Source organism: Rhodotorula graminis (assembly GCF_001329695.1).
Source record: "Rhodotorula graminis WP1 unplaced genomic scaffold RHOBAscaffold_2, whole genome shotgun sequence".
Classification (NCBI taxonomy): Eukaryota; Fungi; Basidiomycota; class Microbotryomycetes; order Sporidiobolales; family Sporidiobolaceae; genus Rhodotorula; species Rhodotorula graminis.
Genome location: NW_017264929.1, coordinates 1,262,964 through 1,287,026, shown reverse-complemented (window position 1 = coordinate 1,287,026; position 24,063 = coordinate 1,262,964). Strand labels below are relative to the sequence as shown.

The 24,063-nt window shown below is 68.1% G+C and overlaps 9 protein-coding genes across 9 annotated transcripts in view; 4 read left to right on the top strand and 5 right to left on the bottom strand.

The window, feature by feature from the left end:
- The window catches only part of RHOBADRAFT_66036 (uncharacterized protein), a 1,317-nt gene extending 836 nt beyond the window's left edge, over positions 1-481 (top strand). The window contains exons 4-5 of the mRNA XM_018418854.1: positions 30-276; positions 360-481. Of these exons, the coding sequence (XP_018273792.1) occupies positions 30-276; positions 360-413 (301 nt within the window). The 3' untranslated portion in view covers positions 414-481. The remainder of the gene's footprint in view (positions 1-29; positions 277-359) is intronic.
- A 1,458-nt stretch (positions 482-1,939) lies between these two features.
- On the top strand, positions 1,940-2,958 carry RHOBADRAFT_11533 (uncharacterized protein; the record flags this gene model as incomplete). Its single annotated transcript, XM_018412050.1, has 3 exons — positions 1,940-2,157; positions 2,335-2,632; positions 2,704-2,958. Coding segments are annotated over 3 exons (771 nt in total), but the record flags the coding sequence as incomplete, so codon positions are not given.
- A 2,474-nt stretch (positions 2,959-5,432) lies between these two features.
- On the bottom strand, positions 5,433-7,055 carry RHOBADRAFT_33922 (uncharacterized protein; the record flags this gene model as incomplete). The annotated part of the gene is made up of 7 exons (XM_018413154.1): positions 5,433-5,671; positions 5,790-5,925; positions 5,990-6,081; positions 6,160-6,372; positions 6,443-6,527; positions 6,625-6,785; positions 6,867-7,055. 7 exons carry the CDS (start codon positions 7,053-7,055, stop codon positions 5,546-5,548), a joined length of 1,002 nt encoding a protein of 333 aa, XP_018273790.1. The 3' UTR covers positions 5,433-5,545.
- A 325-nt stretch (positions 7,056-7,380) lies between these two features.
- RHOBADRAFT_66035 (uncharacterized protein) lies at positions 7,381-8,064 on the bottom strand (the record flags this gene model as incomplete). Its single annotated transcript, XM_018418853.1, has 1 exon — positions 7,381-8,064. A coding segment is annotated over one exon (609 nt), but the record flags the coding sequence as incomplete, so codon positions are not given.
- Positions 8,065-11,145: 3,081 nt separating this feature from the next.
- On the top strand, positions 11,146-12,559 carry RHOBADRAFT_31282 (uncharacterized protein; the record flags this gene model as incomplete). Its single annotated transcript, XM_018412958.1, has 4 exons — positions 11,146-11,586; positions 11,683-11,787; positions 11,915-12,232; positions 12,317-12,559. The coding sequence occupies 4 exons, from the start codon at positions 11,146-11,148 to the stop codon at positions 12,557-12,559; spliced, it is 1,107 nt and encodes a 368-aa protein (XP_018273788.1).
- Positions 12,560-13,403: 844 nt separating this feature from the next.
- On the bottom strand, positions 13,404-14,597 carry RHOBADRAFT_31275 (uncharacterized protein; the record flags this gene model as incomplete). The annotated part of the gene is made up of 5 exons (XM_018412956.1): positions 13,404-13,415; positions 13,523-13,702; positions 14,056-14,073; positions 14,290-14,388; positions 14,496-14,597. 5 exons carry the CDS (start codon positions 14,595-14,597, stop codon positions 13,404-13,406), a joined length of 411 nt encoding a protein of 136 aa, XP_018273787.1.
- Positions 14,598-15,153: 556 nt separating this feature from the next.
- Positions 15,154-18,814, top strand: RHOBADRAFT_51553 (uncharacterized protein; the record flags this gene model as incomplete). The annotated part of the gene is made up of 2 exons (XM_018415905.1): positions 15,154-17,283; positions 17,378-18,814. The coding sequence occupies 2 exons, from the start codon at positions 15,154-15,156 to the stop codon at positions 18,812-18,814; spliced, it is 3,567 nt and encodes a 1,188-aa protein (XP_018273786.1).
- Positions 18,815-19,301: 487 nt separating this feature from the next.
- Positions 19,302-21,228, bottom strand: RHOBADRAFT_48023 (uncharacterized protein). Its single transcript, XM_018415083.1, has 9 exons — positions 21,180-21,228; positions 20,677-21,017; positions 20,544-20,612; positions 20,338-20,477; positions 20,082-20,262; positions 19,932-20,012; positions 19,789-19,864; positions 19,574-19,717; positions 19,302-19,495 (listed from the first exon to the last, which is right to left on the bottom strand). The coding sequence occupies exons 2-9, from the start codon at positions 20,981-20,983 to the stop codon at positions 19,408-19,410; spliced, it is 1,086 nt and encodes a 361-aa protein (XP_018273785.1). The 5' UTR covers positions 20,984-21,017; positions 21,180-21,228; the 3' UTR covers positions 19,302-19,407.
- Positions 21,229-22,814: 1,586 nt separating this feature from the next.
- On the bottom strand, positions 22,815-23,923 carry RHOBADRAFT_51551 (uncharacterized protein; the record flags this gene model as incomplete). The annotated part of the gene is made up of 3 exons (XM_018415904.1): positions 22,815-23,288; positions 23,390-23,539; positions 23,758-23,923. 3 exons carry the CDS (start codon positions 23,921-23,923, stop codon positions 22,900-22,902), a joined length of 705 nt encoding a protein of 234 aa, XP_018273784.1. The 3' UTR covers positions 22,815-22,899.
- Positions 23,924-24,063: the final 140 nt, after the last annotated feature.

The window sequence follows — 24,063 nt, the reverse complement described above, 5'->3', positions numbered from 1 at the left end:
CCCCTCTCGCCGGTCCTCCGGCACCCGAGCGGCGGCCCCATCAAGCCTGTCCTCGAGCGCGTTGCCGCTCGCCTCTCGAAGGAGACGGGCGAGGACGTCGACGCCGCCATGGCGCTCCTCCTGTGGACTCGTGCCAAGAAGGTCGTCGCCGTCACCGCCTCGGGCAACGAGGGCCGCATCGCCAAGCTCGCCCGCACCCAGGACCTGCCCGACCTCACCGCCGACGAGGTGAGCGAGATCGAGGAGCTCGGCCGCAAGATCCACTTCCGTGCCTACGTGCGTCCCTCTGTTCTCTTCCTCAGACTTTATCTCTCGGTCGTCCTTGCGACGCAGAGACTGACCCTCGAACCGCCCTCCAGGACGAGCACATGTGCGTCGACTTCCCGGCGCCGGCTCTGCCCAAGGACCTCTAGAGCCTTCTCGCCGAGCCTCTCAATGTGTAGAAGCAGTACATAGATGCCATTGCAGACGTCCACCCTTGCGCGCCCTCGTGTCGCCGCCAGCTCGTGCTCGTCCAGTGCCACGCGCTCGCGGCTACGCTCGACTGCCTCGCGCCCGACCTAGCTCCGGGCGACGCTCTCGACCGAGAGTGCGCACTTCTCAGCAGGCCCTCGAGAAAGGAGGTCGTCATGGCGGCTTGAGCGCACCGAGCCTCGCTCTCTCCCTGCTCGGAGCGAGGAGCGCTCGTGCCCTGAGCCTCCGGAAGCCCACGCGCTCGCCGCTTCGCCTGCTCGGTAGCTCGAGAAAGCCACGCTGTCGTCTCTCCGCAGCAGAGAAGCCGCGGGCCAGTCGAAGGCGATCCGGCGCCGGGCGAGGAAGGAGGAGCTGAGGAGCGGAGAAAGGGAACGGTGTCGGCCGGGCGAAGCAGCGGGTGCCACCGCAATGACATTGACCTCCTCGTTGTGCTTGTCTCGAGCGCATGAGCCGAAAGCGGAGCTCGACGACAGTGTGAGAGAGAGGGACGGGAGCTCGTCGAGGAGGGAGGCGGCGCAACTCGAGCTCGCCCGCTCCCACCTCCCGCCCGCTACCAGCCAGCTGCCGCCGCTCCCGCGCTCGCGATGGACGCACAGCACCGCCAGCACCGCCCCACGGCGTGCGCTTCTGTGCCCGATCGCTGGCCTTTGTTCGCTCGAGCTGTTCTCCACCGAGGACGGCTCGGAGATGGCAATCGAGCTCGCTCGACGACGGCTCAGGCATAGCGCGCACGGCCACGCGGAGCTGTGCCCGAGCGCGATCCTGCAGGTGTCCGAGCCTGACAGCCGCTGCACGAGCCGGCGAACGCCCGCGAGCAGGTCGTCGACGTGCCTTCCCTTCTCATCTCGCCCAACTCGGCAGGCTCTCGTCGTCTCTGTCCTCTTCCGGAGCGGTCAAGATGCTGTCGGCGCGGTGGATCCCAATGCGTGGCTCTCGATCGCACGCCGTCAAAGGCCGACCCTTGCGTGAGCCCGACGCTGGCCCGCTCGCCGCGTCGTCGGAGCCGACCGAGGCGGCTCATCTGGTCGTCGCCCTCGCTCCGCTCTTTCTTTCTCTTCCCCTACAGCTCGTACTCGTCGCAGCCGTCCGCCCTCGTCCTTCTCCTTTCGCCCCCGTTCGCAAGCAGGTCTTGCGCAACGACGACTCGCCCTTGAAGCTTCGACAGCTCTCTCGCGCGCCCTTCTCTCTTCCTCCTCGCCCAAGTTCGTCTTCCACCACCTCGCATAGGTCGACTGGTTCACCATGCTCTCCTCCACCACCATCTTCACCGCCGCCGCCGCTGTCGCCGGCCTCGCGACCCAGGTCGCTGGCCACATGTCGATGTGGTACGTCCCTCTCTCTCCCTCTCCCACCCTCGCTATTGTCCGTATCGCTCTCTGTATCACCTACTGACGTCTCCCGACCCCTCTACCCATCTTTGCCCCGTCCCTCGCGCTCCCTCGACCTCCTGCGCAGGCACCCCTCCATGTACGGCGTCGGCCCCGACTGGGCGTACGAGGCTGGCCCTCCTACCGACCCGATCGGCCCCTACTTCTCTTACGACGACTGGTGGTTCCGTGGACCCGGCTACCGCAACCTGCCGCCAGTCAACGGCGACATTATGAACCTTCCCGCCGGTGGCAGCATCACGCTCGAGATCGCCTGCCAGTGCGTTCGCGCACCCTCTCTCCTTCCTCCCGGCCCGTCCTGACGCTCGAGCACACCTACAGCGTCGCCTGGACGTCCTACGGCGTCAGTCCCACCGTTCCCGGGTCCACGCTCGACGCGTGCGCTCGTTCCCCTTTTCTCCCCGAGGTCGCCCTCGCTCACGCCTCGCTCTCACAGCTGCCCTGCCGACAACGCCGGCGCCTACCACGTGAGTCTCTCTCTCCCTCTCTGGGTGCGCGCTGCTGCGTCGCCGAGCCGGACTGACTCTCCTCGTCGTGCGCAGTCGGGCGACCCCAACTCGATGGTGATCGACCAGTCGCTCCTCTCGGGTTGCGCTCTCGGTATCGCCGACGTCGACGACATCTCCAAGGTCACGATGGACAACCTCGCCATCTTCTCGGTCAAGCACGACTGCGTCAAGCAGAAGATGAACTCGTTCGACGTCCCCGCCAAGATGCCGCAGTGCACGGGCGACAAGTGCATCTGCGCCTGGTTCTGGCTCGCCAACCGCGTGCGTCCCTTCTCTCTCACCCCTCGTGTCGACGAGCACGAGTCGCTGACCGCCTCTCTCGACCCTCGCAGGGCACGGCCAACTTCTACATGACCGCGTTCGACTGCTCCGTCTCGGGCTCGCCGGCCGACGCCACCCCTATCGCACCTCCCCAGGACCCGGTCTTCTGCAAGAAGGACCCGTCGTCGTGCACGACTGGCTCGAAGCGCCCGATCTACGCCTACAACTTCCCGAGCAACGTCCCCTGGATCGGCAACGACGACCGCGCCGGGTACCACCAGGAGTGGTCGTTCGGCACCGACGGCGCCCAGAACGACATCTTCATGCCGGCCGACTACGACCAGGCCGCCTACGCCGCGTCGATGAACAAGACGGTCGTCATCCCGCAGACGTGGCCGACGCCGACCGGCGCAGACGGCGCCGAGGACCTCGCCGTTTCCGCCTCGGTGTCGGCCTCGTCCGTCTCGTACGGCCAGGGCGCGTTCGCGGCCATCGACGGCAAGGTCGGCGGCTACGTCGAGGACGGCTCGGGCTACTCGTCGGTCGAGTGGGCCTCGGACCACCAGGGCGTCGGCGCGTGGCTCGCCCTCTCGTGGGCCTCACCGATCACGTTCAACCAGATCCAGCTGTTCGACCGCCCCAACCTCGACGACCAGATCACGTCCGGCAACATCACGTTCTCGGACGGCTCGAGCGTCGCGTTCGGCGCCCTCCCCAACGACGGCGAGTCGCCGCTCTACCTCAACCTGTCGGCGCCCGTCACCGTCTCGGGCCTGCGCATGACGGTCAAGGGCGTCAGTGCCGACACGCAGAACATCGGCCTGAGCGAGATCGAGATCTACAGCGTCTCGAGCGCGGCGTTCACCAAGCCCGTCTCGGTCGTCGGCAGGCCCGCCGCCGTCGTCTCGTCTTCGTCGGTCGTCCAGTCGTCGGCGACGTCGTCGACTGTCGTCTCGTCGACCGCTGTCTTGGCCTCGGCCTCGGCGACGAACTCGTCGAGCTCGAGCGTCCCGACGTCGGCCTCCTCGTCGGTCCTTCCCGTCGCCTCGTCCACCGTCGCGCCGTCGTCGGACGTCGCATCGTCGGCTGCAGCATCCTCGGCATCAGCGTCGTCGACCGTCGCCTCGAGTGCGGCGTCGGCATCTTCGTCGGTCCTGGCCGCGACCTCCTCGACCGTGGTCGTCTCGTCAGCTCCTTCTGCCGCCGCGTCCTCGAGCGTCATCGTCTCATCGTCGTCGACCGTCGTCACTGTCTCGAGCACGAGCGCGAGTGCCTCGTCGGCGACTGAGGCGAGCACCAGCTCGTCGGTCCCGGTCTCGAGCGCCGCTTTGACCTCTTCGACCCTCGCCTCGACCGCCAGCTCGACCTCGGTCTCGTCGACCCTCGTCTCTTCGTCGTCTATCGTCTCTTCCTCGTCTTCCTCTTCGTCCTCGTCGACGACCACGACGCAGGCGCCGAGGACCACGACTCGCGCAACTACGTGAGCTCGACCTTCTCAAACTGGTTCTCGTGCGCCTTCCTGACTTTCGCCTTCTCTGCGCCGCAGCACGACCACCACCAAGGCGACCACGACGACCAAGGCGGCGACGACCACCTCTGCTTCGCCCACGGCGACCAACCTCGCCCCCAGGGCGACCCCGATCGGCTCGACCGCGCAGAGGAACTCGCCGGCCTCGGGCGCCATCGACGGCCACATCGGCGGCATGGTCGCCAAGCGCGCCACCGGCAATGCGGCGTGGGAGTGGGCCTCGCAGAACCAGGGCGTCGGCGCCTATCTTTCGCTCAAGTGGTCCAAGGCTCAGTCGTTCAACCAGCTCGTCCTCTACGTGCGTCCAGCTCTCTCCTCCTCCTCCTCCTTCTCGACCGCCGACTGACGTTGTCGATGGCTGTCTGCAGGATCGCCCCAACCTCGCCGACCAGATCCTCGGCGGCAACTTGACCTTCTCGGACGGCACCCGCATCCAGTTCGGCGAGCTCAACAACGACGGCACGGCGACCGTCATCAACCTCGGCCGCACCGTTACGTGCAAGTCGCTCCTCGTCACGGTCACCAAGGTCTCGGCGACGACGACGAGCGTCGGCTTGTCCGAGATCCAGGTCTACCTCGCCGACGCGACCAAGTTCACCTCGGTCTACTCGCCGACGTCGTGGGCGGTCACGGCCCGCCAGGCGACGGCGCCTGCGCCCGTCGTCGTCGCGACGACCTCGCCCGCCGCGACCACGACCTCGTCTGCCCAGACGACCCCGGCCGGCGTTACTTTCACCGACGGCAGCACGACCCAAGTCCTGTGCGTCGCCTGTCTCGCTCTCGCGTCCTCCACTTTTTGAAGCGTCACTGACTCTCCTTCGCTCTCTTTCAGGTACTACGCCGACACGACGACGACCAAGGCCGCAGCGTCGACGTCGGCAGCCCGCAACGCTTGGTCCGTCGCGACGGCCCTGCTCGACCGCGTCGTCCTCGCCGGCACCAAGTCGAAGCGCGAGCTCGAGCCGACTTCGGCGCCCTTGTCGTCTCGGCACGCTCGCGACTTCCGAGTCTGAGCTGGTCGTGCACCCCCTCCTCTTCTCCTCGGACTGTAGCATACTCTCTTCCTCGCCGCCTCGGTCATGTAGCACGCCCCGCATTTGATGCACCGCACACTCGTTTAGCCTCCCTCGTAGCCTTTCTACCCCGTACACAGTTCCTGCAACCTCGTTGGCTCGTCCTTTCTCTCGATCCTCGGCGAGCGCAAGTCCTGCAGTGCCTCATCGTCTGCTACTCTCGAGCTTTCTGTCTCTCCCTCTCTCTCTCATCGTAACGCAAGGTGCACCCTGTCGCGTTGCGCAAGAGAGCGTCGAGAAAGACGGCAACGAGGTTCCTCCCTCCCGACCTTCTCCTCCCGCCCTGCGCTCAGGCCGCTTCCCCGGACTCGCTCATGCACCGATCTCGGCCTCGAGCATCTGCGCGTAGTACTCGCCCGCGACGACTGGCTCGTACTTGGCCTTGCCCGACGGGCCCTCGAAGCCGGGAAGGCAGGAGATGATGGCGTCGGGGTTTGGCTAATCGACTCGGCGCCGCGAGAGGAGGCCGGAGCGAGTGAGGGGGACACGTAGGGACAGGGTCAGGGTCGCTCGAGAGGGATGACGACAAGACAAGAGAAGGGAGACGAGGGCGCACGTTGCAGAAAAAGGCGACGCTGCGCCTCGTCTTCGTGAGGCCGTCGGCGTCCTCGCTGTCACGCAAGTCGGGCAGGACGGCTCGATGCACCGTCGATTTGAGCTCGTCGTTCGACCACCGTGACAGGATGTCGCCGCTGCAACGTCGACGATCAGTGAGGGACACATGGCGAAAGATGAAAGGGAAAAAAGGGGACGCACAAGTTGAGGATGAAGGTTCTCGGCTTTGGCACGACGGGGATGAAGGCGCCGCTCGGCGACTCTATCTCGAGGCCGCCGGTGTCGTCCTGGAACTGCGAGGGAGCGGTGCAGCTGCGTCAGGCTCGGCGACAGAGAAAACGACTCGGCGGCAAGGAGAAGAGGGAGCTCACGAGGATTGTCGTCGTGCCAAAGTCGGTGTGCGCGCCAATCCGATTGTTCGAGCCCGACCGAGGTACAGGCGGGTAGTGCAGCAGGCGCAGGCAGTGGTTGCGGCCGTCGATTTGCGGCAGGAAGAAGTCGGGCGCGAGGTCGAGCGAGATGGCGAGTAGGGACATGAGGCGGAGGTGGAGCTCGTCGAGGAGGACGTAGAAGCGCGTCATCGTCTGTTGAACGGGCAGGCCAGTGTGGGCGAGGGCAGGAGAAAGAAAAGGAGGAAGAGGAGGAGAGGCGCACCTCCTTGAACCCAGGCAAGTCCTCCTCCCTCGGCCAGTGCTCCGGGTACACGGGATCGACGTCGTTGCCAATCTCGAACGTTTCCCTGTGCGCCGAGAAGGCGGTCAGTATGCTGAGCAAGGTAAGGACGAGGGGACGAGAGGAAGGGAGGACGAGGCGACGAGAGGAAGGAGAGGACGCACTTCTGGTCCTTGGCCGCCTCTCGCTCTGCCCCGATCTGGTCCGGGTCTTTGCTGAGGCTCGCCTGCTCGCGACCGAAGCTGAGATACCCGCGATTTGCCTTGCTGCTGGTATACGCGAGCTCGTTCTTCTTCTCGAGTGGCAGGTCGAAGAAGCGCTCGTTCTGCGGCAGTGGCAGGGTGGACGGAGGGCAAAGGTCAGCGGCCGCTCGAAGGGATCCGGAAAGGAGGGAGTGGTGACGCACATGGTGAAAGACCTCGTCGACGAGCTCTTGGGGGACGACCGACTCGTAGCCCTCGACGTAGAAGAATCCGACCTCCTTGGCGAGCTGGACGAAGGCTGCTGCGAGTGCCCGATCTTGTGTCGGTGTCGACTGGCCCGTCAAGAAGCGCGAGATGTCGAGGGTGTTGAGGGATTCGGCCGAGGAGGGCATGGCGCGAAAGAGGCGAGAGGGGGGCTCGCGGCGCTGTGCGAGGTGGCCGTGGCGGTTGTACAGGCGTGCTGGAGCGAGGGCAGAGCAGAGGCGAGACTGCTCGAGTCGCTGTGGTGACGAGACGGGAGGGAGAAAGCGCGAGCGCTGATGAGGAGGCGAGAGAAAGGGAGCCGAGCCGAGCGAGCTTCAATGGCACGCGGCTTGCGCTTTCACACTCTGGATGGCTGTCCGTGCTCTCACGGTGTGCCTCAACAGGGCGCGAGAGCATGGCGGGCGGGCGACGCGAAACATCGAGACGGGCCGAGCGTCGGACGAGGACGACGACGAGGACGACGACAGGGATGCGAATGCACGGGGTAAAAGTGTGCGAGGGAGAACTAGTGCGCTAGTGCGAAGAAAGTCAGAACGAGAGAAAGATGTGCGAGAGGAGGAGGGCGCGTTCTAGTCGACGATGCCGAAGAACCGCTGCTGGAACGCGACGACCTCCTTGGCGAGCGCGTCCATGAGCAGCGCGCTCTCCGTACTCGGCGCCGACGACAGCTCGAGGCCCGGCACCTCCTGCACCGCGCCCGGGAGCGGCGGAAGCCCCCTCAGGGCGAGGTCGGCCGCGGCGCCGGTCCTCGACGAGGTCGATGCGCCAGGGACCGGCGTCGTCCCGCCGACGCCTCGAGGATGCGCGACGACGCTCGAGTCCCGGCTGCCGACCGACCCCAGGCCGGACCCTGCGCCTGAGCCCGAGCCCGAGCCGGAACCCGACGACTCGCCCTCGGTCGCGCCGACCCGCCCACCGCGTCCGACCCGCTCCCTCCCGCGCTCTCGCGCGTCGCGCACGCGCTCGTTGACGTCGCGCAAGAGCTCCCACCGCCGCTGCCGCTCGACCATCTCGACCTGGACCTTCTGGACAAAGTCGAGGACGGTCCGGGCGCGCTTGCGCATCTCGGGCATCGTTACACGCTTGCCCGGGAAGCGCACCTTGGTCGACGGCTCGGCGACAGGAGGGACGGACGGGTCGACGGCCGAGGTGACGACGAGGGGTCGAGGCGACTGCGAGGGGAGGAGGTGGGCGAGGTGCTTGAGGTGCTCGGGCATGCCCCACCCGAACGTCGCCATCGTCGCGTTGCCGCCCGTCGACGCCGACGCCGTCCGGCCGTTGGGCTCGGGTGCAGGTCCGGAGGCGGTGGCGGCGGCGACGGCGTGCGCGCGCTTGGCGGGCGACTTGGGCGCGCGAGTTGGTGCTGGTTGGCCGTTCTTGGGGCGGTAGGTGTACTGGTTCGGGTGCTTGGCTCGTGCGCCGCCGTGATGGTGTACAGGGGAACGATGAGGGGAAGGTGACCGTGCTGCGAGGGAAGGAAAGGCGAGGGTCAGACAGGTACAAGAGCTCGAGTAGGGTGAAGCGGACGCACCGCTGGGCTCGACCGCCGGTTCCTCCTGCGACGCGACCTCCTCGCCGTGCTGCGCCGCCTCGCCATCTCCCACCTCGTCCTCCTTCTTCTCCTCGTCCTCGGCGCCGGGGCTCAGACGCCTCTTCTTGCCCGGCGGGCCCATCTCGCCCTCGGCCTCTTCGCCGTCTCGCGCGGCGGCGACGGCATCGTCCTCGGCGACAGCGGCTGCCGCCGCCGACTCGTCGGCGTCCTCGATGCCCTCGAGCTTGGGCTCGACGTCAACCGAGTCGTGCGGCGCGGGCGAGTCGCCCTCGGCGTGCGAGTGCGAGCGACGACCGCGCGACGGGGCAGATTTCCTGCGAGCGGGTCCGAGAGTATGTCAGGACCGGCCGCAAAGGCTCGACAGAGCGTCGAGGAAGGAGGAGATCACGAGGAGAGAGAGCGGGAACGCACCCCTTGCCGCCCTTCTTCGACCCGGCCCCGCCCTTCTTCGACCCGCTCTTGGCCGCCCGCTCCGCCACCGGCGCGCTCTTCTTGCGCCCTCGACCCGGCCCGACAATGACCTCCTCGACGACGTCGTCCTCGCTGTCGTCGCCCTCGTCGCCGCTCAACCGCCCGCCGCCGCGCTCGAGCCGCGCGCGCATCGCGGCGCTGCCGGCCTCGAGGATGCTGAGCGCGATCGCGTCGTCGTACGCCGCGTCGCGCGAGTTCATCGTGCTGCGCTTCTTGGGCTCGGGCCCGCCGGGCGCACCGGGTGCGGGCGCCTTGCCGCTCGTGCTGGCAACGGCGGGCTCGACCGGGCTCGGACCGGGCTCGTGCGCGACGACGGGTGCGGCGGCGGCGGCGGGAGCGTCGAGCGACTCGCGCGGCTTGGGGTGCGGCGCCGAGGTGGGCGTGGGCTGGGCGGCGGACGAGGAGGAAGAGGCGTGTTTGGCGGCAGGAGGGAGGCTGGCGGAGGGGGAGCGGCCGCGAACAGGCGCAGACGACTTGCGGTTGACCTTGCGGAGGAGTCTGCGGGTGTGTGAGAGAGTAAGTGATCCGCAAGAGGCATGCGGTTCGTGTGAGGCGCGTGCTGCGCCGACGAGAGCGAGAGAAGCCGGACGCACCCGCCTGGCCCGTGCAGGTTGGGCTTGCAGAGCTCGCAGAAGTAGCGGTTGGGGCACTCCTGTAAGACAGGGAGAGAGTCAGTACGAGATGTCGAGGGCGGGACAGACCGCGTCGACCCGAGCGGGCGCACGACGACGAGCGGAAAGAGGGAGAGGCGGCGCACCTTCTCGTCCCACAAGCCGACGCAAGGACCGTGTTGCCAGCACTTGCACGTGTCGCACTGGATCATGAGGCCCGACGCCATCTCCTCGTCTGCGTACGCGAGGGCAGGGTCAGCTCTCTGGCTCGCGAGCCTGGGCCCTGGCGGGCAGGGAGGGAGGGAGGACAGGAGAAAGGTGGACGCACTGTCCTCGCCGCACACGCAGCGTGTGACGCCCCCATCGCCCTCGTCGCCCTCGTCGTCGTCGTCGTCATCATCGTCGTCGGCTGCACCCAGGTCCTCGCCCGCCTCGAGCATGTCCTCCTCTGCAAGCTCGCCGCCGACACCGAGCTCCTCCTCACGCAGGCTCTTTTTGCCGCTCGTGTTGCGCTTGGCGCGCTTGGTGAGGGCGGCGGCGGTGGCCGAGTCGTCGTCGGCGAGCGCGGCCGAGGCGGAACGCTTGCCGGCCGATTTCGAGGCGGGCCCGGTCGAGGCGGGTTTGGCAGTGCCCTTCTTGGCGGGCTTCTTGCTGTTGCCCGTGCTGTTGGGCGGGGTCATGGTGGGAGCTCGACGAGGTGGTGGGCCCGACGAGAGGCGGCGAGTCGAGGCGAGGGAAAGGCGGGGTGGGGGCCTGGCGACTCTGGCGGCGACAAGGTGTGACGGGTCGTGTCGTGCTCGAGGGGGCGGAGTGAGCTGCAGGTGTGCTTGTCGAGGTGGTCTAGCGCTGCCCGCTGCCGTGTCGAGCGAGGGAGGGCAGGGCGGGAGGACGAGCCGGGGCGAGGTGGCTGGCGGGCGTCGGGCGGTGCGGGTCGCTCGCTGGCGGGGTGTGGTGGCTGCGCTGGAGAGCTGGAGCGAGCTCGCGGTGCTGGCAGAGCTGCTCGAGTGTGTGGTGCGGTCCAGCCGGCGCGCCCAGTGGCCAGCTCGTCTCCTCGCGGCTGACGCTCGTTTCTTCTGCTCCCACCGGTCCAGGCAGCCTGCAATGGGTCCACACGCACTTTCCCATCTCTTCAGGGCCTTCTGCCGAGCGCGCAAGGCCTCTCGTGCCCCGTGGGCCGTTGCCGCCTCCTCCTGACCTCGCTCCCCCCGCAGATCCCTCACCGCACTCCCCTCGGCTCAAAGCAGCGCAAATGGCTGTGCAGCACCTGGGCAGCAGCTGCAGCAGCTCTGCGGTGCGTCCCACCTCTCTCGAGCGCGGTTGGCGCCTCTCCCCTCCCTCCCCCGCTTCCTCGGCCACTCGTCCAGCCTCGACCCCGTCGCCGCACGCCCACGCCCGCACCGCCCGCACGACCGCGCAGATGCATCTGCGCCCAGCCTGAGCCCGATGCTGCGGTAGATCGAGGCCGGCCCGTCATCGTCCGGCCGAGGCCGAACGGCTCGGACAACGTCAACGCTCCTCCTCCGCTCTCCCTCGCCGCCTCGTTCGACTTTCCTCCTTCCCACCCACACCTGCCCGCACACCACCATGGCCGCCAACACCGTCCTGTTCGAGCCGCTCAAGCTCGGCCGCCTCGAGCTCTCGTCGCGCATCGTCATGGCGCCCCTCACCCGGTACCGCGCCGACGACCAGCACGTCCACCACGAGCACGCCGTCGAGTACTACGCCCAGCGCGCGTCGTACCCGGGCACCCTCCTCATCACCGAGGCGACGTACGTCTCGCAAAAGGCCGGCGGCCAGTCGAACGCGCCCGGGTGCTACACCGACGAGCAGGTCGCCGCGTGGAAGCGCATCGTCGACGCCGTGCACGCCAAGGGCAGCTACATCTACCTCCAGTTGTGGGCTCTCGGCCGCGCCGCCGAGGCCGACGAGCTCAAGAAGGATGCCGGCGAGGAGGTCCACTCGGCGTCCGACGTCGCATTCGAGGGCGGCGACAAGCCGAGGCCCTTGACCAAGCAGGAGATCCAGGTGCGTCCTCTCTCTCTCTCTCTCGGCGTCTCGAGAGGACGCAGGCTCTGCAGCGTGACGTCGAGCCGACCCAGTACCTCTTTCCTCTCGTCGCAGGACTATGTCGCCGCGTACGCCTACACGGCCAAGCGCTTCGTCGAGGAGGCAGGTGGCGATGGATGCGAGGTACACGGGGCCAACGGGAAGTACTCCTCTCTCTCTGTGTCGCACCCCCAACTCCGAATCCTTCTCGGCCCCTCTCGCCGTTCTCGCGCCGCCAACCTCTCGCCGCTCTCGGTCGCCGAGCTAACCCTGCTTCTCTCGTGCGACAGGCTACCTCCTCGACCAGTTCATCCAGACCAACTCGAACAAGCGCACCGACGAGTACGGCGGCTCGGTCGAGAACCGCTGCCGGTTCCCGCTCGACGTCATGCGCGCCGTGACGGACGCCATCGGCGCCGACCGCACCGGTATCCGCCTCTCGCCGTGGAGCAAGTTCCAGGGCATGAAGATGGACCGCACCGACGACATCAAGGAGACGTTCTCGTACCTCGTCACCGAGCTGCGCCAGCGCCACCCGGACCTCGCCTATGTTCACGGCATCGAGTCGAGGGTCGCCGGCAACGAGACTGTCGACGTGTCGTACGACGAGCAGCTCGACTTTATCGTGCGTCCCTCCCTGTTTCTCTCCTTTGTTCGAGTCGAGCCTGTCGAGCGCGAGCCTGACCTTATCTCGTCGCCTAACCCGCAGCACGACATCTGGGCACCTCGCACCTTTCTCCAGGCCGGCGGCTTCACGCCCGACACGGCCGTCGACGCCGCGCGCAAGTACGAGAACACGGCCATCGTCTTTGGCCGCCTGTTCCTCTCGACGCCCGACATCGTGCGGCGCATCAAGGACGGCATCGAGCTCAACAAGCCCGACCGCGACACGTTCTACGTCAAGGGCCCGAACGAGACCAAGGGCTACACAGACTACCCGTTCGCCGAGTAGAGCGTCATCGACGGTTGCTGTAGATGAGGCCGAGCGCGCACCTGTGAATAGACAGTCCTCTTTCTTGACGCAGCGTGGTTCGAGAGCGAGAGCGCGATGGCCTGCAGCTTGCGCCGTCTGGCAGAGTCGAGCCGAGCGAAAGAAGGACTCGAGAACGACCTTCTCAGGCTGAGGGACCTCCGCCCTCTCCCTCTTCCTCTGTGCCGTCTCCCCTCTCAAGGCTTGCTCTCTAGATAGATCTCGCGACCCTCTCTATGATGCCGCCTCGTCAGTGCGAGGCGTTGAACCCTGGAATCCAAGATTTGTGCCTCTCGTCGTCCGCTCGAACCTCTTCCCTCGTCGAGCGAGAACGTCTCTCCTCCTCGCTCGCTCGTCTGCCGAACCACGACCTTGGTCGTCGTTCGTGGGCTGTGAGAGAGCCCGAGAGCGAGCAGGCTCGAGAAAGCGCGAGAAGAAGAGAGCACGGACTCGGCGACGAGGAGAGGTCGGTGCGGTGGCTGAGCCAGGCTCGTCGGCGCAGCTCCGTCGGGTTGCCTGGCTCGTGTCAGGGGAACGTGCGCGCGAAACGAGAGAGCGACAAGCCCGCTAGAGCGTCCCGTTGCACAGGGACACGGGAGAAAGGGAAGACGAGCAACCTCTCTCTCTCGCTCTCGCTCTCGCAGCGAGGGCGGCGTCAGGCTGTGGTTCGAGGTCCATTACCCCTGCAACCTCTCAACAGAGCCAGGGTACAAGGAGGAACAGACGCCCGCCCGGCTCCGTCGCCATCGTCGTCGCCAGTCCCGCCGACCGACCGACCGCCGACCCCTCCCAAACTCGCCGATTCCGAGAGCGCAGGGTGATGCGCTTAGAAGCGGAGCTGCAGAGGGATAAGAGGAGAGTCAGGACGCGCTCCATGCCGCTCGACGAGTCGACCGCCCGCGGCGTCCGACTGTCCACCTGCGAGAAAGAGAGAGGGGGACGCACAGCCGAGAAGAACCACCGGTTCTTGCCCTGGAGGTAGCGCTCCTCGAAGAGCTTCTTGACCTGCTTCTTGGCGTCCTCGCGGCTCGAGGGCTCCTTGAACGTCTCCGGGGCAACGACGCCCTTGAGGCCCTCGAGCTCGAGCGCGTAACGGGTCGGGAGGAGGTGGTTGTAGTTGACCGACTGCAGGGTGGGAGCCGTGGCGAGGGCGAGGGCGAGACGGAGGTGAAGAGCAAGAGGGTCAGTAGGCGGTCCTCGAGGTGCGGCAGGTGCGGGTCCACGGCGGCGTCGGCGACGCCTTCTCCGGCCCTCAAGCCTGACCCCCACCAGGTCGGCAGTTCTGCGCCTCGCGCGCCGTCTCGACGATCGGGCTACCCGCAGCACGGCGTACACCCTCGGCCGACGTCCTCGGGCTCGCCGCACCTCCTGCCGCCCGCTCACTCGCTCGCTCGCCACGACCCGCTTCTCCCGCCCGCCGAGCTCGCGCGTCTTCCTCATCGTCGTCTCGACGTGTCCGAGAGGAGCGGCGTATTCACCTTGATGAAGGGCTTGACCTAGAGGTGGGTCGAAGCCGGTGCGGGGTAGTCGAGGAGGGCGGAGGGAGCGCAGCGCAGTCGGATGCGGCGGGTGGACGGGTCGAGAAAGAGAAGTGGTGCGGTTTGTCGGAGACGAGAGGGGCGGGCGAAGTCGAGGGAAGGAGGGACGAGGGACAAGGGCAAGGTGAGCTTGACGGCACTCGGGGGCACGACGCTGGACGAGCGGGGGCGCACCTTGGAGCGCTTCTCGATGCGCTTCTTGCCCATGCCCTTGGTCACCTTGCGCGGGTAGCGGTCAACGCCCGCAACGATGGCGTGCGGGTAAGGACGCTCCTGTGAAGGGCGCGAGGTGGGTGTGGGACGAAGTCAGCTCTCGTTCTCGGGCTCGCGCTCGACTGGGCGCAGACGGGTGCGGGACGGGTTCGAGGTGGGGGACGCACCTTGGTGCCCTCGTCCGACTGGCGGATGACGACGACCTTGCGGCCGGCGTAGCGGCCAGAAAGGACCAGAGCGACCTTGCCGGGCTTGTAGATCTTGGGCATCTGTGCGGGTCGGGCGCGCGCGTGGATGGATCGGTGCGAGGTGTCGGGCAGAGGTACACGAGGGGCACGGGTGCAGGTGCGGCGAGGCGAGGTCGAGAGGCGAGGCGGCGAGGAAGTTTTGGAGGCGAGCAGGAGGGGGACGAGGCGGTCGAGGAGGGTCGTTCGAGGACGAGAGGGGAGGGTCAGTCTCGGGCTCTGCGGTGGTCGACAGTGCGAGGGTGACAGGGGTGTACCTTGTCGAGAGATCGCACAACCGGGGGAGCAAGAGGAGGGGTCGGCAGAGCTTTGCCCCTCGAGGCGACGCGCGCCTTCGCCAGCTCGCCCTCACGCCCAAGTCCCCTCGCCTCGTTGCTCCACAGCCTCGCACCGACCTCTGTAGTTCTTGCTGAAGCGTGCAATCTATCGAGACTGCCACTTGAAGCAACTCTCTCATCAAAGTACCCTCGCACAGAGGATGGCTGCAGCTGGAGAGGGCTCCGCCGTAGCTCGTCCTGTCCCCGCTCTCTCGCGCTCTCTCTCCCTGTCACCCACCGACTCGAACCAGTCGCGGCTGCGGATGCAGCTCGCCCACACCGACTCTGCCCTCTCGATCCCGCCGCCAGACCTGTACGCCCCGCCGCCGTCGTCGTCGCCGCCTCAGAGCCTCGTCGACCCGACCCAGGCCGCCCTCGCCGCCGACGACCTCGCCCGGTTGCGCACCTTGCGCGACGCCATCCTCGCAGGCCAGCACCCGCTGTACCGCGTCCCCGCCCAGCTCGTCCCGCTCCCCTACCGCGACGCCGCCATGGACGCCACGAGCCCCAACGACGACGACAATGGCCGCCCTCTCCCTCCCTCTTCCTCGTCCTACCCCGACCTGTACCCGGCCCACCACGCCGACTACGCCGACCACACCGACAGCACCGACTCGGGTCCGTTGCCCCTCTCCGCCGAGCGCCTCGCCGCCGTCGCAGGCGCCGCCGACCACACTTCGGACGCACGCTCCCTTCAAGCCTCGTCGCCAGACTCGTCCATCGTCATCGTCGAGCCCCAAGGCCCGCCCGAGATCCACTCGTACGAGCCCGAGTTCCGCGCCGTCAAGACCGAGCCCGTCGTCGAGCTCTCGCGAGCAGGAGCCACCACGTCGTCGTCGAGCGAGATCGACCACCTCGAGCGTAACCCGTACCCTGTCGAGGTCCGCCCTTCGGGCTCAAGCACCGTCACATCTGGTCCTGGCGCGCCGGTCGCTGCACTGCCCGCCCGAGTCGCGCGAGAAACCATCGTGCTCGCCTCCAGTCCGCCAGCTCAGCAGCAGCAGCCGCTTCCTGTCGTCGCACCCGTCGTCAACGGTTCCGAGACGGTCGTACCCGACAACGAGGACGACGACCAAGACGGCGACGTGCAGATGATCATCTCGTCGGTCGACTCGCACCAGCAGCCCGTCAACGCCGCGCCGTCCGCCAACGACACGACCCACGCCGCCACGATGCCTGCGCCCATCTCGTCTGCGTCTTCAGCGTCTCCCGCTCTCGCGCAACCGGTTCCTGTACACCCGCCGCACCCTTCTGCCCGAGCGGCCCACCCTTTCCCCGACAGTCACTTGCCGCCCTCGCCACCCATCGCCGACGACTCGCCCGCCGCCCGCGAGGCCAAGCTCCGCGCTCGCCTCTCGCTCGAGCGCGCCACCGCCGCCGCCGATGCGGCCCGCCTCGCGCCGACCGCCGGCGTCAGCGGGCCGCCGCCGGGCGTCAAGGAGACGCGCGGCGAGCGCAAGGACCGCGAGGCGCGCGAGGTCATGATGCGCCGCAAGCTCGAGCTCGAGCGCAAGGAGATGGAGTCGCGCCAGGGCGGCGGGCGTCAGCAGTCGGACGGGCCGGCGCCGCCGCCTCCTGCGCCCGTGCTCGCACCCGCACCCGTCGTCGTCGCGCCGGCGCGCGTGCCGCAGCCGCAGCCGCAGCCGCAGCCGAGCAAGGACGAGCTCGAGCGTAGAGACGGAGGGCAGGCCAGGAGGGAGGACCGCCCTGACGCTCGTGATCGTCGCGACGAGCGCTCGGACCCGCCGGCTCGAGGACCCGACCATGGCGGTGCGCCGCCGCCGCCGGGCTTCCGGCGCAGCGACGACGGCGCTCGAGGGCCTGCGCATGACCGCGACGGCTACGCGCAGGGCGGCGGCGGCGGTGGGAGGGGGCCCGAGGGCCACAAGCGTCGGCTGTCGTCGACGACCAACCGCTCGCCGAGCCCGCCGCCGTATCGTCGCCCGCCTGCGCCTTCCGGCGGCGGTGGACGCTCGCCGCCTCCTCCGCTCCCGCCTCACGGCTCGGGCTACCACGGCGGCGGTCCCCCGCCCCGCCGCTACTCGGGCGGCGTCAACGAGCGCCCCCGCAGCCCGCCGCCCCTCCTCGACCGCTTCAGCGTCCCTCCTCCACGTCCCGGCCCGCCGCCCTCGGGCAGGTACGACGACGGTCCGCCGCCGCCGCCGCCGCGTCGTCGCTCGCCGAGCCCGCCTCGCCGAGGAGGTCCGCCGCCGCCTTTCGACTCGCGCGACCGCGACTTTCCGCCGCCGCGAGGTGGTGGGCCGCCGGGCCCGCGCCCAATGCCGCCGAGGGACGCTCGTGACGTCCGCGACCCGTACTATCCGCCTGGACCGCCGCCGGCGCCGTCACGCGACCTGTACGAGCACGACCGGGACCGTGGTCGTGGTGGACCTGTGCGTCCCCTCCCTCTCTCCCTCTCTTTCCTTCCTTCCCTCTCTCTCTGTCTCGACGTGTGACTGACGTCTCGTGTCCTCTCCTCCCTCGCAGCCTCCTCCGCTCATCTCGCGCCGCTCGCTGTCGCCGCCTCGCGGTGGCCGTGGCCCGCCGCCTCCTCAGCAGGGCGGCTACGACCGCGGTCGCGAGCCCGGCCCGCTCCCGCCTCGTGTGCGATCGCCGCCGCCGTTCGGTCGTGGTCGCTCGAGATCGCCGCCGCCGTTCGCCGCCGGCGCAGCGAGGCCGCGCTCGCCGCCGCCGTTCAACAGCGGCCGCGCTCGCTCGCCGCCGCCGTACCCGCCCGGCCGGGGCCTGCCGCCGTCCGGTCCTCCTCGTGGAGGCCCTGCGGGTGGTCCCGGGCCCTACGACCGCCGCCCGCCGTCGCCGGGTCCTCCTCGCGGCGGGCCTCCCCCAGTCGGCGGCGGCGCGCCCTACGGCCGTCGTCCGCCTTCGCCGGGCCCGCCGCAGCGCTTCCCGCCGTCTCAAGGTTTCCCTCCCTCGAGTGGCCCGCCGCCGCCCCCTTCCTCGGCGCGCGGGCCTCCTCTCGACGGCGCAGGCCCAGGCGGCCGTGGGCGTTCGCGCTCGCCGCCGCCGAGGATGCCGCCGACGGCATTCGAGCGCGAGCGTGAGCGCGACATGGCCATGCGCGACCGCGACCGAGGCCGTCCGCTCCCACCTCGCGACGACCGCCGTCGCTCAATGAGCCCGCCTCGTCGCCCGCTCAGCCCGCCGCGCCGCCTCGGCCCCGGTCCCGGTCCCGGTCCTGCTCGTGGGCCGCCGCCTTTCGACAGCCGCGACCGCGACTTTGACCGTCGCGGCCCGCCACCGCCGCCGCCGTCGTCGTCGTACGGCCCCGTCCTCGGCGCACCCGGTCCTCGCGACCCGTACGAGCGCGAGCGCCCTCGCGAGCTCGACTACCCGCCGCCGCCGGGAGGCGCTCGCGGCTCGTTCCCGCCGCCGATGCCGATGCCGTCGAGCCGCACGCCCGCGTACCGCGACGATGACTACCGTCGCGGCGGACCCGGCGGCCCTCCTCCCCTCGGCAACGGCGGCGGCTATGCCTCGGCTCCTTCTCCTCTCCTGCCGCCTCTCGCACCGCCCTCGTCCGCCTACGGGCCGCCGCCGTTTGGCTCGTCGTCGACCTCGTCGGCGCTCGACCCGACGCTCGATTTCGAGGCCCGTGCGCGCGCACGCGCAGCGGCCGTGTACGAGGAGGAGCGCGAGCGCGGCCGGCTCGAGTACGAGCGCGAGCTGCTCAAGCGCGAGAGGGAAGAGTACGCGCGCGACGTCGAGCGCAGGGAGCGCGAGCTCGAGATGAGGGAGAGGGAGGCGGCCAACGCGAGGAGGCCCGGCGGTGGGGACGGCGGCAGGTACGACGACGACCGTGACCGGGACTATCGCGGTGGCGGAGGAGGTGGGCGAGGTGGGTACGGCCCGCCGTCGAACAGGGGCAGGGGCGCGCCTCGCGGGAGGGGACGTGGGCGCGACTGAAGGGTTCCTCGCGCTTCGTCTCTCCGTTCTTTCCGCCTCTCATGGACAACGTCTCTTGTACATCCCCATCGACCGCACTGCAATCTATTCCCCTTTGCTGTATCGTCGTACCCGTCCAACGAGAGCAGCCTGCTCGTGTCGGCGACGTCGAAGCGCTCGGGCCTCTCAGGCGCTCGACAACTCCCGCTCGTCCTTTCAGTCTCTCTCCATCCCCGTCTCTCTCTCTCTGTCTCTCCTCGAACGACGGCCCAACTGAGCGCCCAGGTCACTGAGCTTGCGGTTGCGGTGCGTCGAGCAGCTCGTCGAATCGTTTCCCTCGGCGGCCGGTTGAGCTAGATCGAGAGAAGGCGCTCTCGGAAGCTCTCGACGACGAGGGACGACGAACGACGCAGAGGGCCGTCGCAAGCGCGAGAGGAGAAGCTACTGTACCGCAGACAGCGAGCGAGCACGAATGCCAAACCTCTCGAAACGGGCGACGCTGCCGAGCTTTGCACGACAAAGAGTGTTGCGCTCGCAAAGACGACGGGTAACATCTACCTCAAACACGCAGAGCCCGGGAACCGAGACAGGGATAAAGGAGGACGAGTCCCTGCTCATGCCGTCGCGGGCGCCTGGTCCTCCGTCTTCTTGAGCGGGACCGCCTCGGAGAGCTGGGTCGTCGGGACGCCAAGGTGGATGAGCCTGTGGGGAGGAGAAGCGAAATCGAGTCAGGGCGCGGTCGGCGAGAGGCCAGAAGAGGAGGTCGCGAGAGGGACGCACTTGGAGAACGCCTTCGAGAAGTCGCTGAAGAAGGCCTGCTCGTCCTTGGCGTACTTCTGCGAGTACTTGCGGAACTCCTTGTCGGTCGTGAGCGCCATGTCGGTGCGGAGCATCATGAGGCTCTTGTCCGACTTGTTCTCGAACCTGCGCGAGGCGAATCTCGTCGTCAGGAGGGGCTCGTTCGAGCTGAGGGAGGCAGGGACATGATGACGCACTGAGGAGGGCCCTGCCACTTGCGCTCCTGCCACTTGTCGTCGTACAGGAGACGGTAGTACTCGTTCGAGAACGTCGCTGCGGGAGAGGGTGCGGGTCAGGCTCTCGAGTCGGGCGCCAGGAGGAGAGGAACTGCGGGACGCACTCGGCGAGTACTGCCACGGGCCGTCGAAGCCCGAGCGGTCGGCGTGGCACCGGCCGAGAGCGTGTGCGCCCGAGAGAGCGACTGTGAGGGGGGCAGAGACAAGTCAGGAACGAGGTCTTCCAGGGAGGGCTGCGAGGAGGCGGGATGGACCAATCTCCTTGTCGTCCATGCCCATGCGGTAGAAGATGTTGCGGATGTGGTCGGCGCCCTTGTCGCCGTCGGGAAGGCGGCCGTCGGGCGTGCAGTTGTCGACGTCGCCGTCCTTGCGACCGGCGCGCCACGGGATGTAAGGACCGCCGGCCTCCTGGATGGCGCATACGCCGGCGAGAGTCTGTGTGCGACACAGAGTCAGTGACTGGAGCCTCGATGTGGGCGACGATCGAGGGGAGAGAGAGCGAGAGCGCACCCAGAGGTCCGAGTACGTGATCTCGGGGAACTTCTGCTTGATCTTCTCGAGGTGGTTGCGGGCATGCTCGAGACCGGCGTTGGCGCCGTGGTTGGCCTCGGGGGCGAAGCGCATCGTCGCGCCGTTCGAGCCGCCGTTGCCTGTTGCGCCGGGAGGAGAGTCAGGGCGATCACTCGAGAGGGAGAGAAAGAGGACGCTGAGCGCACCCGTGTTCTTGTCGTAGGTGCCCGAGCAGTGCCACGCGAGACGAACGAGGACAGGGCCGTACGAGCCGTCTGCAGGCGAGAGCGAATCAGTCGGGCGACCTCGACTGGAGGAGGAGGAAGAAGGGGGACGCACCGTCATACTTCTCGTCCTCGAGCGACTCGGCGATCGCGTTGTACACCTTCTGGTAGTCGACCTCCTTGGTGCTGGCGGCGTCCTTGACCGTGCGGGCGTCGTCCGAGTCCGGGCGAGCGTACAAGTAGAGCCCGCCACCGACGACGCCGACGCCGAGGAGGCCGAACAGGAGGCCGCCGTTGCCGCCGGCCTTGGGCGCAGGTGCCGCCGAGGCGTACGAGCGACGAGCCGACTGGCGAGCAGCCTGGAGCGGGGCCGCACGGGCGGCGAGGCGAGGGGTCGCGCGGAGGAGGGACGAGAAGGACATGGTGGAGAACGTGTGTGCGGCGAGAGACGGCGTGCTGTGGGCGGTCGAGGGAGTAGGTTAACGATCTGCGCCGTGTGCATCGCCTGGATGGCTGCGAGCGCGGCTATCGAGAGGGGGAGGGGAGGCGAAGTGGGCGTGTGGGGAAGGGGAGGCGGAACGGCGAAACGAGAAGCTGGCGAGAGGCGAGGGGGCGCACCTGATGCGGTAGCGTGTGCTCTGCGTGTGGCACAGAGAGGCGCAGCGAGTAGCGGTGAGGCGGAGGAGGAGAGCGAGGTCGACGCCCGCCTGGCCACTCGCGCCTCGCCGATTTGTCACTGTCGACCGCCTCGCCTTTTCCGCTCCACCTGGCTCTCGTCTCCCGCAGCCGCGATGCTTTGAGCCCCTGCCAACAAGATCATGAGAGTGTGAGCCCCGCCTCGAGCTGACTCGGTCGAACGTCCCTCGCCTTGTCCGCTCAGGCCTCTGCGCTCTCCCACAGCCGCCGCGCTCGGTGGTACTAAACCAGCAGACGTCGAGAATGGTACGAGGGCGTCTGACAGCTACTGGGCGGACGCTGGCGAGCTGCAACGAGAACCGCCGAGCGGTCCTCAGCTCGCGCGCGCGCGCCACTCTTCCGCTTTTCGCCCTCTCTCGCCTCGCTCTCTGCCCCGGCTGAGCTGCTTTCTCGACAGCGACGTGCAGCGGAAATGCGCCGAGAGCAAGGTGTGCCCGAGGGTACGTAAGTGAGAGAGAGGAGCGAGGGAGGAAGCGAGAAGAGGTCGACGGCATGCGTGTTGCGTGCGCCAGCAAAGTAGGGGTTTCCTTTGTCAAACGAGGCTAGACTTTCCGCTTCCGGACGAGCAACCAGTCTACGGACTGTGTTATACATAAAATTGGAACGATACAGGCGAGCTCTATTCTCAAAGCTTAACCACCACGCACCGTCGTGAAACTAACCAAAACCCCTCGCATTCATCGTCTATAGAGAAGATTAGCATGGCCCCTGCACAAGGATGACACATGCATGTCAGAAGGGTTCTCCTACGGGAGCAATTTTTTTTTTGAACCGCCCGGCGATCCCGGACTCATTTTTCGACGTGCGAGAGGCCTCAGAGCACTCCTTGGCCCTCTCGCGCCGGCAGAAAGCGTGCTCGCAAAGAGGAGAGCAGGAGCCAGCGAGGCGAGGAAGAGCGGACCTCTCGGGTTGAGAAGGTCGAGCGCGACCGTCCTCGGCGCGCTCCTGCGATGCGCGGTTCTCCCCAGTCGACGCGGAACAGACAGCTTCGACGAAGCTAACGCCCTTGGAGCTTGTCTGACCGTCGCTTGACATCGGACCTCGCAATCCTCGAGGCCCGCTTTCCCTCGCCTCGCTCGCTCCTGCTCTCCTCTTTGCGAGCACGCTTTCTGCCATCGAAATAATAGGGCCAAGGAGTGCTCTGAGGCCTCTCGCACGTCGAAACAAAGCCCGGCCCCGTTGAAGCGAAAGTCGGCCGACGCATCTCGGCGGACGACTGCGCGCTGCCCGAGACGAAGCTTCCTGTTCGTAGTCGAAGCTCAACTGCTCGAGAGACGACGAATGCGAGGGTGGGTGGTGCGCTGCCCGAGCCAGCCGGCGTCGCGAGGCTTGCGGACTTGCGCTCGAGCCTACGAGCTGCTTCGCCGCCTCTCTCTCGGGTTGCGGCGGCGCGCTCGAGCCTGCCCGCATTGGCGCGTCGCTCTCACGAGCCTCGTTGAGGAGCTTGCTCGACGACTGGCACCTCGAAAGTAGCGCAGTCGCGCGCGAACGAAGCCGCTCAACTCGAGAAGGTCGCGAGAAGCAAAGACAAGGGCGAGCGCGCACGAGAGCAGCGTCGACAGAGCTAAAGCAGCTAGATACACGACACGACACGTACACACGCCCCCTGACAAGCTACAAGTCCCGCCCTCTCGGCCGCAGCTCAGCGCCCAACGTCCTCGCCTCCTCGTCCTCCTCCCTGCCCACCGGTGCCGCCGCTCGTCCCACCTGTGGTCAGCCTCCCGCTCCCGTCGCCTCCTGCCGCCCACTTTTCGAGGATGCTGCGGTCAAAGTTGCCGTCGGCGGGCGCGCGCTCGTGCGTCGCCTCGAGGACGACGCGCGGGATGATGGCGTCGCCGAGCGGATGCGTCGCCGCGGCGCGGAACGCCTCGAACCACCGCGAGGCGCACAGGCACCACACGCAGGGCTCGGGCTGGGCGGCTGACGAGGGTGCCGGGGTCGCGGGAGGGGTGATCGGGGCCGAGGGGGAGGGCGAGGCGGGTTGGGCGGCGCGCATCGAGGGGAAGAGGGGCCACAGGTCGTTGCCGCGGCCTGCAGAGAGTGTCTGTGTCAGTCGAGAGGCCTCAACGAGTCAGGCGAGCGACCACAAGAGGCTGCTCGCCGTCGATAGAGAGAGGGAGCGGTCGACGCACTCTTGGAGAAGTCGAGGAACTCGGGCGTGACGACGGCGGCGACGGTGTGGCTCGCCGGGTCGGCGGGCGACGCGTCGCAGTAGTTGTTGCGGAAGAAGCCCGTCTGCGGGCCGTTGCCGACCGGGGCGGGCACGAGAGGGTTGCCAAAGACTGCGGGCGCGCGAGAGGACGCAAGAGAGGGTCAGGGACGGATGCTCGTGCGGGCGTGCGGCTCGGGCGCAGGGGTGGCTGCTGTCGGTGCGACGAGGATGCTCGAGTCGGACGGGCGGATCCGGCGAGTTGGAACGAGGGGCGATCCCGCGGTGGTGACATCAGGGGGAGGGGAGGCCAGTGGCTCGGGTGCTCGAGGGAGGGGGAAGGGTGCTCACTGTTGTTGCGCGGGTAGAGAGGGAGGCCGCCGAGGGTGTCGCCGTCTCTCGGGGGCGTTGTGCGGGTCATTGTTGGCGGACGAGGGGGCGAGTGCGAGGGCGGGAGTGGGGCGTGCGAGGCGTAGCGGCGGGTGAGCGTGTGGGCGAGCTTGAGGTCGCGGGGCATGCAAGGCAGGGAGGCAGCAGAAGCAGAGAAGAGCGAGAGCGAGAGAAGGCGGGGGTCGGTCCCACGCAACCCAGAGCTGGAGCAACCCCGACGACGAGCGTGAGCGAGGACGAGCCGACGACGACCACGACCCGCCTCGA